General features: G+C 31.5%; 1 protein-coding gene across 1 annotated transcript; it reads right to left on the reverse strand.

Moving 5' to 3' along the window:
• Positions 1-9963: 9963 nt before the first annotated feature.
• Positions 9964-11686, reverse strand: LOC105128646 (uncharacterized). Its single transcript, XM_011030440.1, has 2 exons — positions 11574-11686; positions 9964-10921 (listed from the first exon to the last, which is right to left on the reverse strand). Exon 2 carries the CDS (start codon positions 10917-10919, stop codon positions 10173-10175), a length of 747 nt encoding a protein of 248 aa, XP_011028742.1. The 5' UTR covers positions 10920-10921; positions 11574-11686; the 3' UTR covers positions 9964-10172.
• Between the last annotated feature and the right edge of the window lie 349 nt (positions 11687-12035).

The raw sequence follows: 12035 nt of genomic DNA on the forward strand, positions 1-12035 counted from the left end.
TTTCAGTTTGCTTTTTAGTTTTGAATTTTTTCAATTAAATCTTTAATTGTTTATCAAACTTCAATATTTATACAATTAAGTCTTTGATTTGAACAAATCAACTTTTAAAAATTACAATTCAACCTTAAGACTTTAATTTTTTCCAATTAAAACCTAGATTAACTTCAAAAATTAATTTTTCTAGCAAACAAACCATTAATAAATTTAATTAAATCTTAAGAAATTTTAATTGAGTATTTAAACATTTAATTTTAAAATTTTTTCTTTAAATTGAATTTTCTTGAAAGTTGATAGGATCTTCATTTATCAGTAAAAAATACACTATTAATTTTTTAATTTTGTATATTTTGATTTTTTTTTCAATCAATCTTCAACGATTTTTAAGGTGTTCTAGCATATTTTGTGATATATTTTTTATTTTCTTTCAATATTTTTTAATATTCATTTTTTTTCTTTTTACGTGAGACAAAAAAACAAAAAGAAAAGGAGAACAACAGTTTTGTTCGTGTCCGGGGCTAAAGATTTATTAGGTGATTGATTGATTATTCTTTTTTATCTTCTGTTACATCATCTACCACATAAAAGTTATTGGAATTTTGCGTAGAGAAGCACTAATTTTCATTCAAGCACAGTTTTGTAATGATTCTATATTGAGTCCTGCAATAATTAAGTAAAGAATCATGTCTTGACAAGGCAGAGATATGGAACGACATGGTTGACCAATCTCTTGAACGAGGACTCGTCTTTTCTGAATATGAGAAACATTTTTGTTTCTTCTTACACTTGTAGCTTGGTGATTAAACCCTCCTGATTTATAATTATCTTCAGTGCTGATACAAAAGAAGATTCCTCATAAGTGAAGATCCTAAACGTCATATTAGACGGTCATATCACACACGTATATCTTTTTATTATTCTTTAAAGATGATACCACCTCAAACATCGAAGAGAGGGCGTACGTACTTCTTCACATCTCTTATCCGACCTTGTAAACACAGATTCTTTGAAAAGATCACCATAAATGCTAGATCAAACTCAAGCATCGATTCTACACGGATGTTTAGAAACATTTGCCAAAGTAGAGGACGAATGGAATTCTTTGTATGCTTATGATTAGGAAACGGTATTCGGCTGGCTATAAGCTTATAATTAAGGGGTTTAATCCAATATTTCGATCAGGTGAAAAATATATAAGAACTTGGTCATCGATTATCCTCTGGTATATTTGAAATTCTTGCAATATTTTCAGTCTCCCTCTCCCTTGCTCACAAGTGAACGTTGTGTTTTGAAAGCATCACTAGGGCTCCTGAAAGCATAATATCCATATTTAAGGTTGCTCACATTGATTTCCGAGGTTAATGACTTCATAGGCCCTTGAATGCAATTTGGAATTGGTGCCATGGTTCTTTTTCCCGTGGAACTTAATTTACTTTCAGGATTACTGCCAGTAGTATTTTATCAATTAAGGGTGGTGTCGTTCTCATTATATAATTTGCTGATCTCGTTACATAACCCACGTTTATTACTTAAATAGATAAAAATATAGCTATTAATTTATTGGTAATCCAGTTTTTTTAATAAAATCTCGGCTACTATAAATAAAATAGAAATATGACACCTTAAATTTTCATAAGAGATTAATATAGTGGTATCGTATTTATATGTAAAAATATAGTTAGAAGTACAAAATTGTCCTTTTTATCATCGCCTATAATTAAATTTAGTTTCTTCCAAAAAAGAAGAAAAAGCTCATGCCAAATATTTTTCTCTAATAAAATATTTATTTAACAAGATATAATTAAATCGTTAAAATTTTGAAAATTTTAAATTTATACATTTCTTGTTTTTTATTTGAACTAATTAGTTTTGATTTTTAAAAGCTAATTTCTCGATAAAATTTGAATGTACTTTTGAAAACAAGATGCTTTGTAGTTATATTAAAGATGGATAATGTAGTTCTGTTAACAAAATTTAAAATCGAATTGGTAAAATATATTAGATTAAGCAACAATTGTTCAAACATTTATTGGTACATTCTTCAAAAGGTTATTAGGAAAACTCTTTGATTAGCGGTCATATCTCACGCGCACAATAGATTCTGGTCTTGGTGACCAATGATTGAGCTTTGGAGGGGTGATTTTTTTGTAATTGAATTTATTTTTTAAAATTATATTTAGGTTGAAAAAATATTATATTATTTTTTATATTTTTTAATGATTTTATTTTATTAATGTAAAAAAATCTTTAAAAAATATTTTAATATACTTTTAATTAAAATACATTACACCACATTTCCAAGCTAATTTTTTCAAAATTATTCAACCACCACAACTTTTTATATAGATGCTAATATCTATCTTAATGCTTAAGCGAAATATATATATATGAAAACTCTTGCGTAGAATTCCTATTCATGCTACAGTAGCTAGTTGATGAAGTGATTGTGGATCTTACTGCTAGATTAGATGAAATTTGACGTTGCTAAAAGTAAACATGAAAACACGTAACCGTGTTTTATGAAATTAAAAAAAAATAAAAATTATTATTTTTAAAATTTAAAATTTAAAATTTTTAAATTATTTTAATATACTGATATTAAAAATAATTTTTTAAAAATAAAAATATATTATTTTAATATATTTATAAATAAAAACACTTTAAAATATAATCACCACTATAATTATAAACATCCTCTTAAACAGTAATTATTCACGGTAAAGGTGGTGGTGTTTTGCCCACACGCTTTGACGAAGAATTACACCAATGAAAAGCCAATTATATGGTTGTAGTTGGTGTCAATATGTCTCTCGAAAGATCATATATATCAAAAGTTGTCGTCTCTGATAATATATGAACTGACAAAATATTGTGGATGTATCATGTATAATTGTCTGTTCCTAAAAAGCATCGGTTCAAAAATCAAAAGAATTTGCCATGAAAGTGGATTGCCATACAAGAGGCCCGTTTAGAGTCCCTAATTCTGATGTAACTTCAACCACTAATTCTTATGTGGCTACTAAATTGGGGTCCAACTTCATTATTTGCCTCCTTTTAAAATTATTTCATGTCCTGCTCCCTTTAGTCGTTAAAGTTGCTTGGATATATGACCACCATGTATTGTTTTTCTTAAGATTTGCCTTTGAAAAGAAAAGGGAAAGGGAAAGGGAAAGGGAAAAAAAATCAAAATCATTGCCTCATTAGTCAAGCCCAACTCCTGTGCTAACTATAGCCAGAATGGTTCAAGGAAACCGAAAAAAATCAAAATGGGACAGTGCCATTTGCTCTCTGCTGGCTAGTTTGTCGAGGTCCGAGAGTTATTACAACTTCTGAGAGAACTTGCATGCATACACGCATTTATGAGCTTTTTATTTGCTATATTACTCATCACCTTTGTACGTACACTTGACTGAAGAGAATTACAAGATTAGCTAGTATTTAAGCTGGTAAGACATACGACAATTCACAAACATAACTATTTTCCACAGTCTATCCCCTGTTTTAAACAGACAAGTCCTGTCACTTGCCCAAAGTTGCATTTCAACTACACCCTTGGAGTTAAAAGTCTTCGCGAGATTGATGTAAAGGACACTTCCAACGAAAATTACGGAAGTTTTTAAGAGTAGAGGTTGTTTATTAAAATATTTTTTAAAATATATTAAAATAATATTTTTTATATTTTAAAAATTATTTTAAAACACAATATATATCAAATGGGATCTCAATTTTACTTATTAACGGCAATTATACTAACAGCAAAGGATATTTTTTGGTTTATGTGATGAAAATACTGATTTAGTTTAAAGTTTAAAATTTGAAGGATATTAAAGAGTGTAAGGATTAACACTGTCCTTTTCTCCCTTTTTTCCATGACAGGCATTCTTAATGTTGCAATAAAAAAAATTTAAGAACGAAACTGGGCCTCTTACAAGTAATCAAATTTAACGGTAAACTAAATTGGGCTTGTTATTAGTGATCAAATTTGACGGTATCCCTCATTCTGTTTCTATTTCTCCCCTAGTTCTTCTCTCCAACTTTGTTTTAGATTCGTCTAGTTTTAGTTTCCTAAACTAATTTTGGAGGGTGTCTTCTAGACCTACACGCTCTTTCTAGAGAGCGGTTTGTTGTTTGGTCAAGCGGCTACAAATTTAGAGTTTTAACCCCATCTACTCGGTGAACAAGTCAATCTCCTTGTGACCATCACAATTTTGCTTCCATTGCCGCTATCAAAGGCCCTGACGAGGTGTGCTTTCCCACGGCTACCATGAAACAGAATAATCTAAAGTGGCCCAAAGACTTGCTCGTGAGATATAACTTTTCAGAAGTGAAGTGAAACTCCAGTCGGCCTTACCATTTACTCCAAATAGTTAGTTTCACCACTTTATAGATCTGGATAGAGTCATTTCTCTACATGTATGTTCATTTACCTGAACCCATTTTGTTTCGAGTCTTGATGCTTTGTCTTTACCAGATTTTTATTCTTCACAGTACTTTGTACTCGATATCTCTGTATTATTGGCCTTAGTTTAATGGAAATTTCATCCTTACAGAAAAAAAGCTTTGGGTGAATAATCGACACATCTGTACAAACACGGAAACGAGTAAGCAATGTTGCAATTTAAAAGGTAAAAAAAACGAGTCGAAGGATATTGGATCGCACGCGGTTAGGTTCCGACAGGAGGCCCCTTTGGATATCACGATACAGACAAGTGACGCAGCATCATGGATGGATGGGTCCCCGTCAAACAAAATATATATACGGCAAAAAGATCAAACGGAAGTCCTGGCTATAAGGTTAAATTGACCGAAGTGAAGTTGGGGGGATACGGAAAAGTGGTCCTAAAATTAACTTTGACAGGCAAAAGACACTGGTTCCATGCCAAAGAGAGCCTGTTTCCTGCGTTGTCGATTTTACTGAACCCCATCTCATTATTTAAGATAAAAAGGTGCAAATGGCAGCACCCTTAGAAACTTGGAGAGGCTAACTTCCTTCCATGTTTCCAGTTCTATCATGTGCTTTAGACCAGTCCTATTAATTGGATCGCTGGCTGTGAAGAATCTTAAGTTTCCCTGGAACTGAACGAAGGGTGATGTAACGCGGTGGTGAAGCTAAAAGCAATTGCTCATATGATTGCATAGGCGGGCCACAAGAGGTCACTGATCGGAGAAAAATAACCATGTGACTGGGGCCCATTTCAGCCCACCAGTTTTTTATTTTAATTTTTCAAAGAACAAAATAAAGGGTCTGGATTTGATTGATGCATATGAAACACCATTAATCTGGCCCACTTTTTCTCCCTCTTTTTTTTTCCCCCTATCTAGAGAAAAATGGCGATGGAAAATGTTGTGCCCGGTTGAAGTTTGTGGGAATCAGCGATCCATGAGCTATGACAGGTGGAATCACAGATTATTTTCATGTGATGTGGATGTGAACCGTAAGTTGTTTGTAACCATTTTTTTTACTGTAAGAGAATTGATTATCAATAATGTGAATCTAACGGGAGCCGAGAAAAGAGAAGAAAAAAAGTCATTCATTCATAGACATCAATATGCATAGTCAAAAAACATATTGCTATATAAATGAAGAACGAATGTGCATGAGATTGTTTCAATGCAATATATATATATATATATATATTGCAAGCAGAGAGGTTTTTTATGTTATTCTAAAACAATAAATTGGTGATCGATATTTATTGCAAGCAGAGAGGTTTTTTATGTGATTCTAAAACAATAAATTGGTGATCGATATCTAATTAATAAATAACTATTATGTATCAAATAAATATATCATAAGAGGTTAACACTATTAATTTAAATAATATTTGAAAACAATGATGTTTTGTGAAAACTTCGAGAAAATGGTTTAGAAATTTATTTTTATTTAAAAATAATTAAAATATTTATTTAAATCTAAAAGATTCTTCGAAAAAATGGTTTAGAAATTTATTTTTATTTAAAAATAATTAAAATATTTATTTAAATCTAAAAGATTTATAACTTTCATGATAAATTTTAAATTTTAGTTTGTTTGGAAATGTAGTTATTGTTATTTTTTAAAATATTTTTTATATTAAAACATATCAAAATAATTTTTTTAAATAATTTTTTTAAATTAGCACATCAAAATAATTAAAAAAATTAATTAATAATAAAAAAATAAAAATTTTAAAAAAATAAATACATTCATATTTACAAACACTCGTAATCAGGACCACGGAACCACTCACGGAGAGATTGGAAAAGGCAAGCGGTTGCTTAAGAAGCAATACCAAATGGCCCATCTTCTACTAGAAAGGTCTGGACCGAGCTTCGGTGGAGTTATGACTTGGATGGAGTATCTACCGTATTTTATATGGTTAATGGTCTTCATTGAACAAAGATTGTTTAATATAGGTGTGAAAAAGATTTCGTGTGAAAGACTTCGAGTCAAAGGTTAGCTACGACCGAGGAGATGGGACAAGTCCTTCTAATTTAAGTGGTATATTTTTAAATTTTGTTTGAACCCAAAAATCATTCATGCTTTTAATATAGGATCGTAATTTGGTCGAAGAAAACAAATCAAAATAAAAATTATAAATATTAATCAATTTCGAATTTATTTTTTAATAGTTAAAGATTAAAGTTTTTTTAAAACCACTAAAAAATTATATAATAATTTACTTTGAAATCTATAAAATTAATTGATATATATATATATAAATAAATTAAAAAACAAAATAAAATGAGAGAGAGAAGGGTGGTTGAAGGAAAACGTAACACTTACTCTTCGGTCAACACTGAACAGTTAACAACAATGACAAGTCCGAACTTTGAAAGGTATTTTGAACTCTCCAAAAATGGAATGAGGGCCACTTGATTTAGGACCATTGCTTGGTTGGTTCCTCAACATGAAAGTACTGTGACACAGCAGGGATGGTAACAGAGGGTAGATGCTATTACGGCAGCAACCCGCGCCTCGAGGAAGTTGTAAGCTTCCTCTTTTATGTCATTGTATGGTGAGAATTCCGTTCTGCAAGGTGATCAAGTCAGAGAGATTTTGACCCTTTTTTCCTCTCCAGCCCTCTTGAAGTGGCAGGACAGGGAGGGGATCTTTAGGTTTTGGTGAAAGGGATGCTCTTATCATTCTACACACATACGGTGCTTCTTGAGTTCTTGATAAATTATTATGGCTCCGGGCAATGTCTAAGTTTCACTCTCCTTTGCTCTGTTGAAAGAAACATTGATCATATCATGAAATTTTAAATTTCCCTTTCTAACTAACCCAGTAGCCTGCTTGCCACTCATGACAGCAATAAGTACTCTTATTTTACAAGAATCGGATTCTAATCGGCAAAAAATGATATACCTGTCGCAGAGAGATCAGTGAGCGGTGAATCGATTTATAAGTAATCCTTGGGCTAGTATCTGGGCTTTCTGTCCATAGAATTATCTAGCTTCTGTTAGGCGGGCCAGGTTAATTAAGCCGTGTAGTCTGGTGTTCTAACAACGCTAAGTCTACAATGAGCCAAGTCGCTGTTGGGCTTTTTTTCCAATCAGACAGGGTTTTTTATGTGCTTGGAATTATCTTGTCGATGATAATTTTTCTAGGATTTTTTTTAATTAAAAAAATCGAGCACTTATTTAGTAACAATTGAACGGAAATGACCATTTCTTTTCCTTTTTTTTTAAAAAAGTAAGCGAGTAGGAATTCTAGAAAGAGAAGGCACTTTCTCTGCACTTTACACTTGTATGAAAGGATTCATCTTTCTATTGTTTTTTCAAAGGAAAACAAGCCTTGCCTGTAATGTTCCTGATGGGCGTGGGATCCAACTGAATTTCAAATCAACGGAGATATGATGTCCTAAAAATTCCTAGCTTAGGAATAGGACTTCTAAATTGAATAATTTTAATTAATTGATTCTAACAATATTATCAATTCTCTTTAAGTAAAATAATTAATAATTTATACTTGCTGATAAGTTAAAATAGCTTATATTTAGTATTGGTAAAAGATCTTATTTAGTATAGGTGAGAATTTTTTGATATTTAAAAAAATATTTTTTTAAATAGAAAAAATATAATAATAATTTTAAAAAAATACTCTAAAAATATATATACAATAAAGAATAAAGATTATCTCTCTTTGTTTTAAGCCCTTGTTGCTTGGTTTTCTTTTTATTTAATTCTGGTTTTAGTTAAATTATTTCTTTGGTTTTCTTTCCATTTCAACATGATTTCAGATTTTGTCTTTGGTAGTGAGCCACGAGCTGGAGCGTTTTAGTTAAGTCATTCATTTCACCCGCCCTCTGCCCTTCCTTCCGTGAACTTGCGATGGTCAACTAATGTGAAACGGATCAGATGATAAAAGTAGATAAGAAATGGATGGCGTTGCGTTGCGACCCCAAGCATTTCGCTTAAATTGTACGCCGATGGGGAGGAATTTAGATGGAATTTTCGGTGTTTTTCATAATCACCCGAATTATATTTGGAAAGCATAATTTGCAACAAAAATCAGTATAACATCTCTTCTCTCTCTCTCTCTCTCATATATATATATATATATATATATATATGTGTGTGAACTTATAATAATTTTTAATATTGTTGATTTTTACTTAAACTACAAGCAATTTAGAATTTAATTAAAAATATTTAAAGAATTATTAATGGAGATAAACATTGTCTTATCTCTATTATATGTAAGTGAGAATATCTAATTTCTCACTTGGCATGTAACGGAGGCTTAATTAGTAACATGAATCATGCTATGATTCATGCTTTATGTCTCCTCAGCTTTGTCTATAAATAAACATACTGAATAGCTGAGATATAGAGAAAAAAATCGAGAGAGAAAGAGAGCTTAAGTGTGTAGAATTGAGTTGAGAAAAATTTTCTTCTTCTCTTTGTTTATATTATTTATTTGAGTGATTAATATAAATTAGTAACTCCGTGAAGTAGACAAATTGTCAAACCATATAGATTTATGTGTGTTTGATTACTTAAATGACCAATAAAAATTAATGAGCCAACATAATTTCTTATTATGAATAGATACGATATAAAAAATATTTTTTTGGCAATCCAAATATTCATGTCTAAAGACTTTTATAATGCTTAAACATCTCTATTATATATAAGTGAGAATATCTAATTTCTCATCTGGAATGTAATGGAGGCTTAATTAGTGACATGAATCATGATATGATTCATGTTTTATGTCTCTTCAGCTTTGTCTATAAATAAACACACTGAATAGCTGAGATATAGAGAAAAAAATCGAGAGAGAAAGAGAGCTTAAGTGTGTAGAATTGAGTTGAGAAAAATTTTCTCCTTCTCTTTGTTTATATTGTTTATTTGAGTGATTAATATAAATTAATAGCTCCGTGAAGTAGATAAATTGTCAAACCATATAAATTTATGTGTGTTTAATTACTTAAATGACCCAATAAAAATTAATGAGCCAATGTAATTTCTTATTATGAACAGATACGATATGAAAAATATTTTTTTGGCAATCCAAATAATCATGTCTAAAGACTTTTATAATGCTTAAATCTAATTAGTAATATTTAAAGAAAAATAGATATAAGAAATAATCATATCTAGAAAATGTTGTAAAGCTTAAATGTAATTATTAATATTTAGATAAAAATAGATGTAAGAAAAGAGAAAATCATATTTCATCATACAAACAATTTTAGAATAATTAACTCGTGATTGTTATTAAAAAATGAAGAATTTAAAAAATTCGAGTCCTTCACCAAAATCTTTCGTAATTTTCTTTATGGCACACTTCTTCTACATACAAACAAGCATACATGGGTAGTCACAGACCTACTGGAAACATTATCATAACATGATTTGCTTTCAATGAGATCTTGCGTATATAATAATACAATATTTTTACATATAGTATTATCAGTAAACGATAGCCATACAGAGAATGGCCAAATCAAAGCATGCTTGAACCAAGCACAAACTCGCAATATTTTTGCAATTGCCATTTAACATGCATGATTTATTTTTTTAACAATATCTTTAATTACATCTCTTTGACAATATTCAGAAATCTACACGAATATTTTGGGAACAATATGAACAAAACGAAAAGTCATATTGTAGCACTCAAACAAACATTAATTACAAGATTCTATACACAAAAACAAAATCATCGATGTGGTCTGCGTTCCCCTTTAACTGGAGAGTAAATGTTGAACAAGCACTGAAATGAGAGTCGTCGGTTCTCCGAACAAAGCAGAAACAATAAGCATAATAACTGTTTTTGCCGTGCTCCATATTTGTTTGGCCTTGCTTGAGCTTTTCCCGCTTGGGAGTACTATTTCTCTGCTTGGGTTGAAAGTTTGAAGCGCTAGGTAACTCGACTTCACGTTGCCATCTTGAATGAAATAACCCTTTCTCCACTTCTCCAGAATCATGTTTTTCACACAAGCTATATGGTAACAGTATTGATCAGAGGAAGAAACATAGCACCAGCCTTGGATTCTGTTCGAGGTTTCCTTGCTTCCACAGTATAAGCATTTCGATGGCAATTTTTTCCTCAACTGTAGCATCAACCCATCTTCAGTTGTCAAGGTACGCGGGAGCTTTAAACAGCGAGGATGGAAATCGTGCGGATTTTTGTGTTTGCACTGGTACACGAACCCTAATACATCTTCTCCGCAAGCATCACAGTATCTTTCACCCTCTTGAGGAGCCTTGTCGTGAAATTTCAAGCTGCACTTAGAAAATGGATGGGAGGTGGACGGGGCAGCATTTGCACATTCCTCGTGGAGATAGAAACTGCAGTCCTCGTGCTCGCATTCGTAGCATGGGCCAAAGCCTAGCCCTATGCACCCGTTACACTGGTAAGGCTCTTGTGGATACTTCAGCAAAAGATAATGTTGGCTATGACTAGGATGTTTGATCTTGGTTAATCCCATATCTGCAATTATAAACATGCTCAATCACTTTCCCGCAAGTGCGTGATTATAAAACATGTAATTACACCATTTAATTCAGAGATTGAAATCTTTCTAGCCCTGGTTGTCCAGGAAAATCAATTATAAATATGTACAGTGTTGTGTGTACTGCAATATATTCTAGCTTCTACCCAAACCAGGAAAAGAGAGTCATACACTACTATAATATTCCGCAAGCTATACATATAAAAAATTGTTTCCGGATTCGAAATGAAAAGAGGAGACAGAAAGTGGACATTTTACCCAATATTCCACGACAAAGATATTGTTTATGAATGAAGAGTATTTTTCTAATAAAAAAATAGTTACTTACGTTTTTTTACTCTACAACGTGTAATCCTTGAACCAGTCTATAGTCGGTCTAGAATAGCTCTCTTTTCTAGACAATTTTAAAAGCATAACCTAACATCAACCTCTTCTTGTATTTAGAAAAATTTATTAAATTTATTTAGACATATGCTTACATATTATCATATATCTTATGTACATAAGACACCCTTTGAATAAACTAAACAAAAACGTTGTATGAATTGATTCTAAGCAGATAAAAAATATATTACAAAAAACATACAAGAATTATTAACCCTAGCAAATAACAAGCAGATAAAATATTACCGAAAATTCTCGCTAGGATCTCTGGATTAGTTCTGGCTAAAGCGCTCGGCAGGCTTTAAGTAATAGAACCCTCTTTGATAACCCAAATGATGTCTATCTATACAGAAGTAGTCTGGATTTGGTACGAATTGAGGAATCTCCAAAGATGCACGATTTATATAGAAGGCCTAAACCGACTTAATTAGAAGGGAAACAATATCAGCGAAGTCTAGGTCTTTTTTTATGTTTTTTTCTGGGGTGGGGGGATGGTAGTTACTGAGAAAAACCGTTGTCTTCGTTCCTAAGAGATTATATTAAGTGTGAGTGCACGTATGGGGGGATGGTAGTTACTGAGAAAAACCGTTGTCTTCGTTCCTAAGAGATTATATTAAGTGTGAGTGCACGTATCCTGTTAAGAAAACTTATATGGCTTTTTTTTTTCATATATCATATGTTAAATTAAAATGCCGACAGGTTGATATA

The sequence above is a fragment of the Populus euphratica genome, unplaced genomic scaffold, assembly GCF_000495115.2.
Source record: "Populus euphratica unplaced genomic scaffold, PopEup_1.0 scaffold1.1, whole genome shotgun sequence".
Taxonomy (NCBI): domain Eukaryota; kingdom Viridiplantae; phylum Streptophyta; class Magnoliopsida; order Malpighiales; family Salicaceae; genus Populus; species Populus euphratica.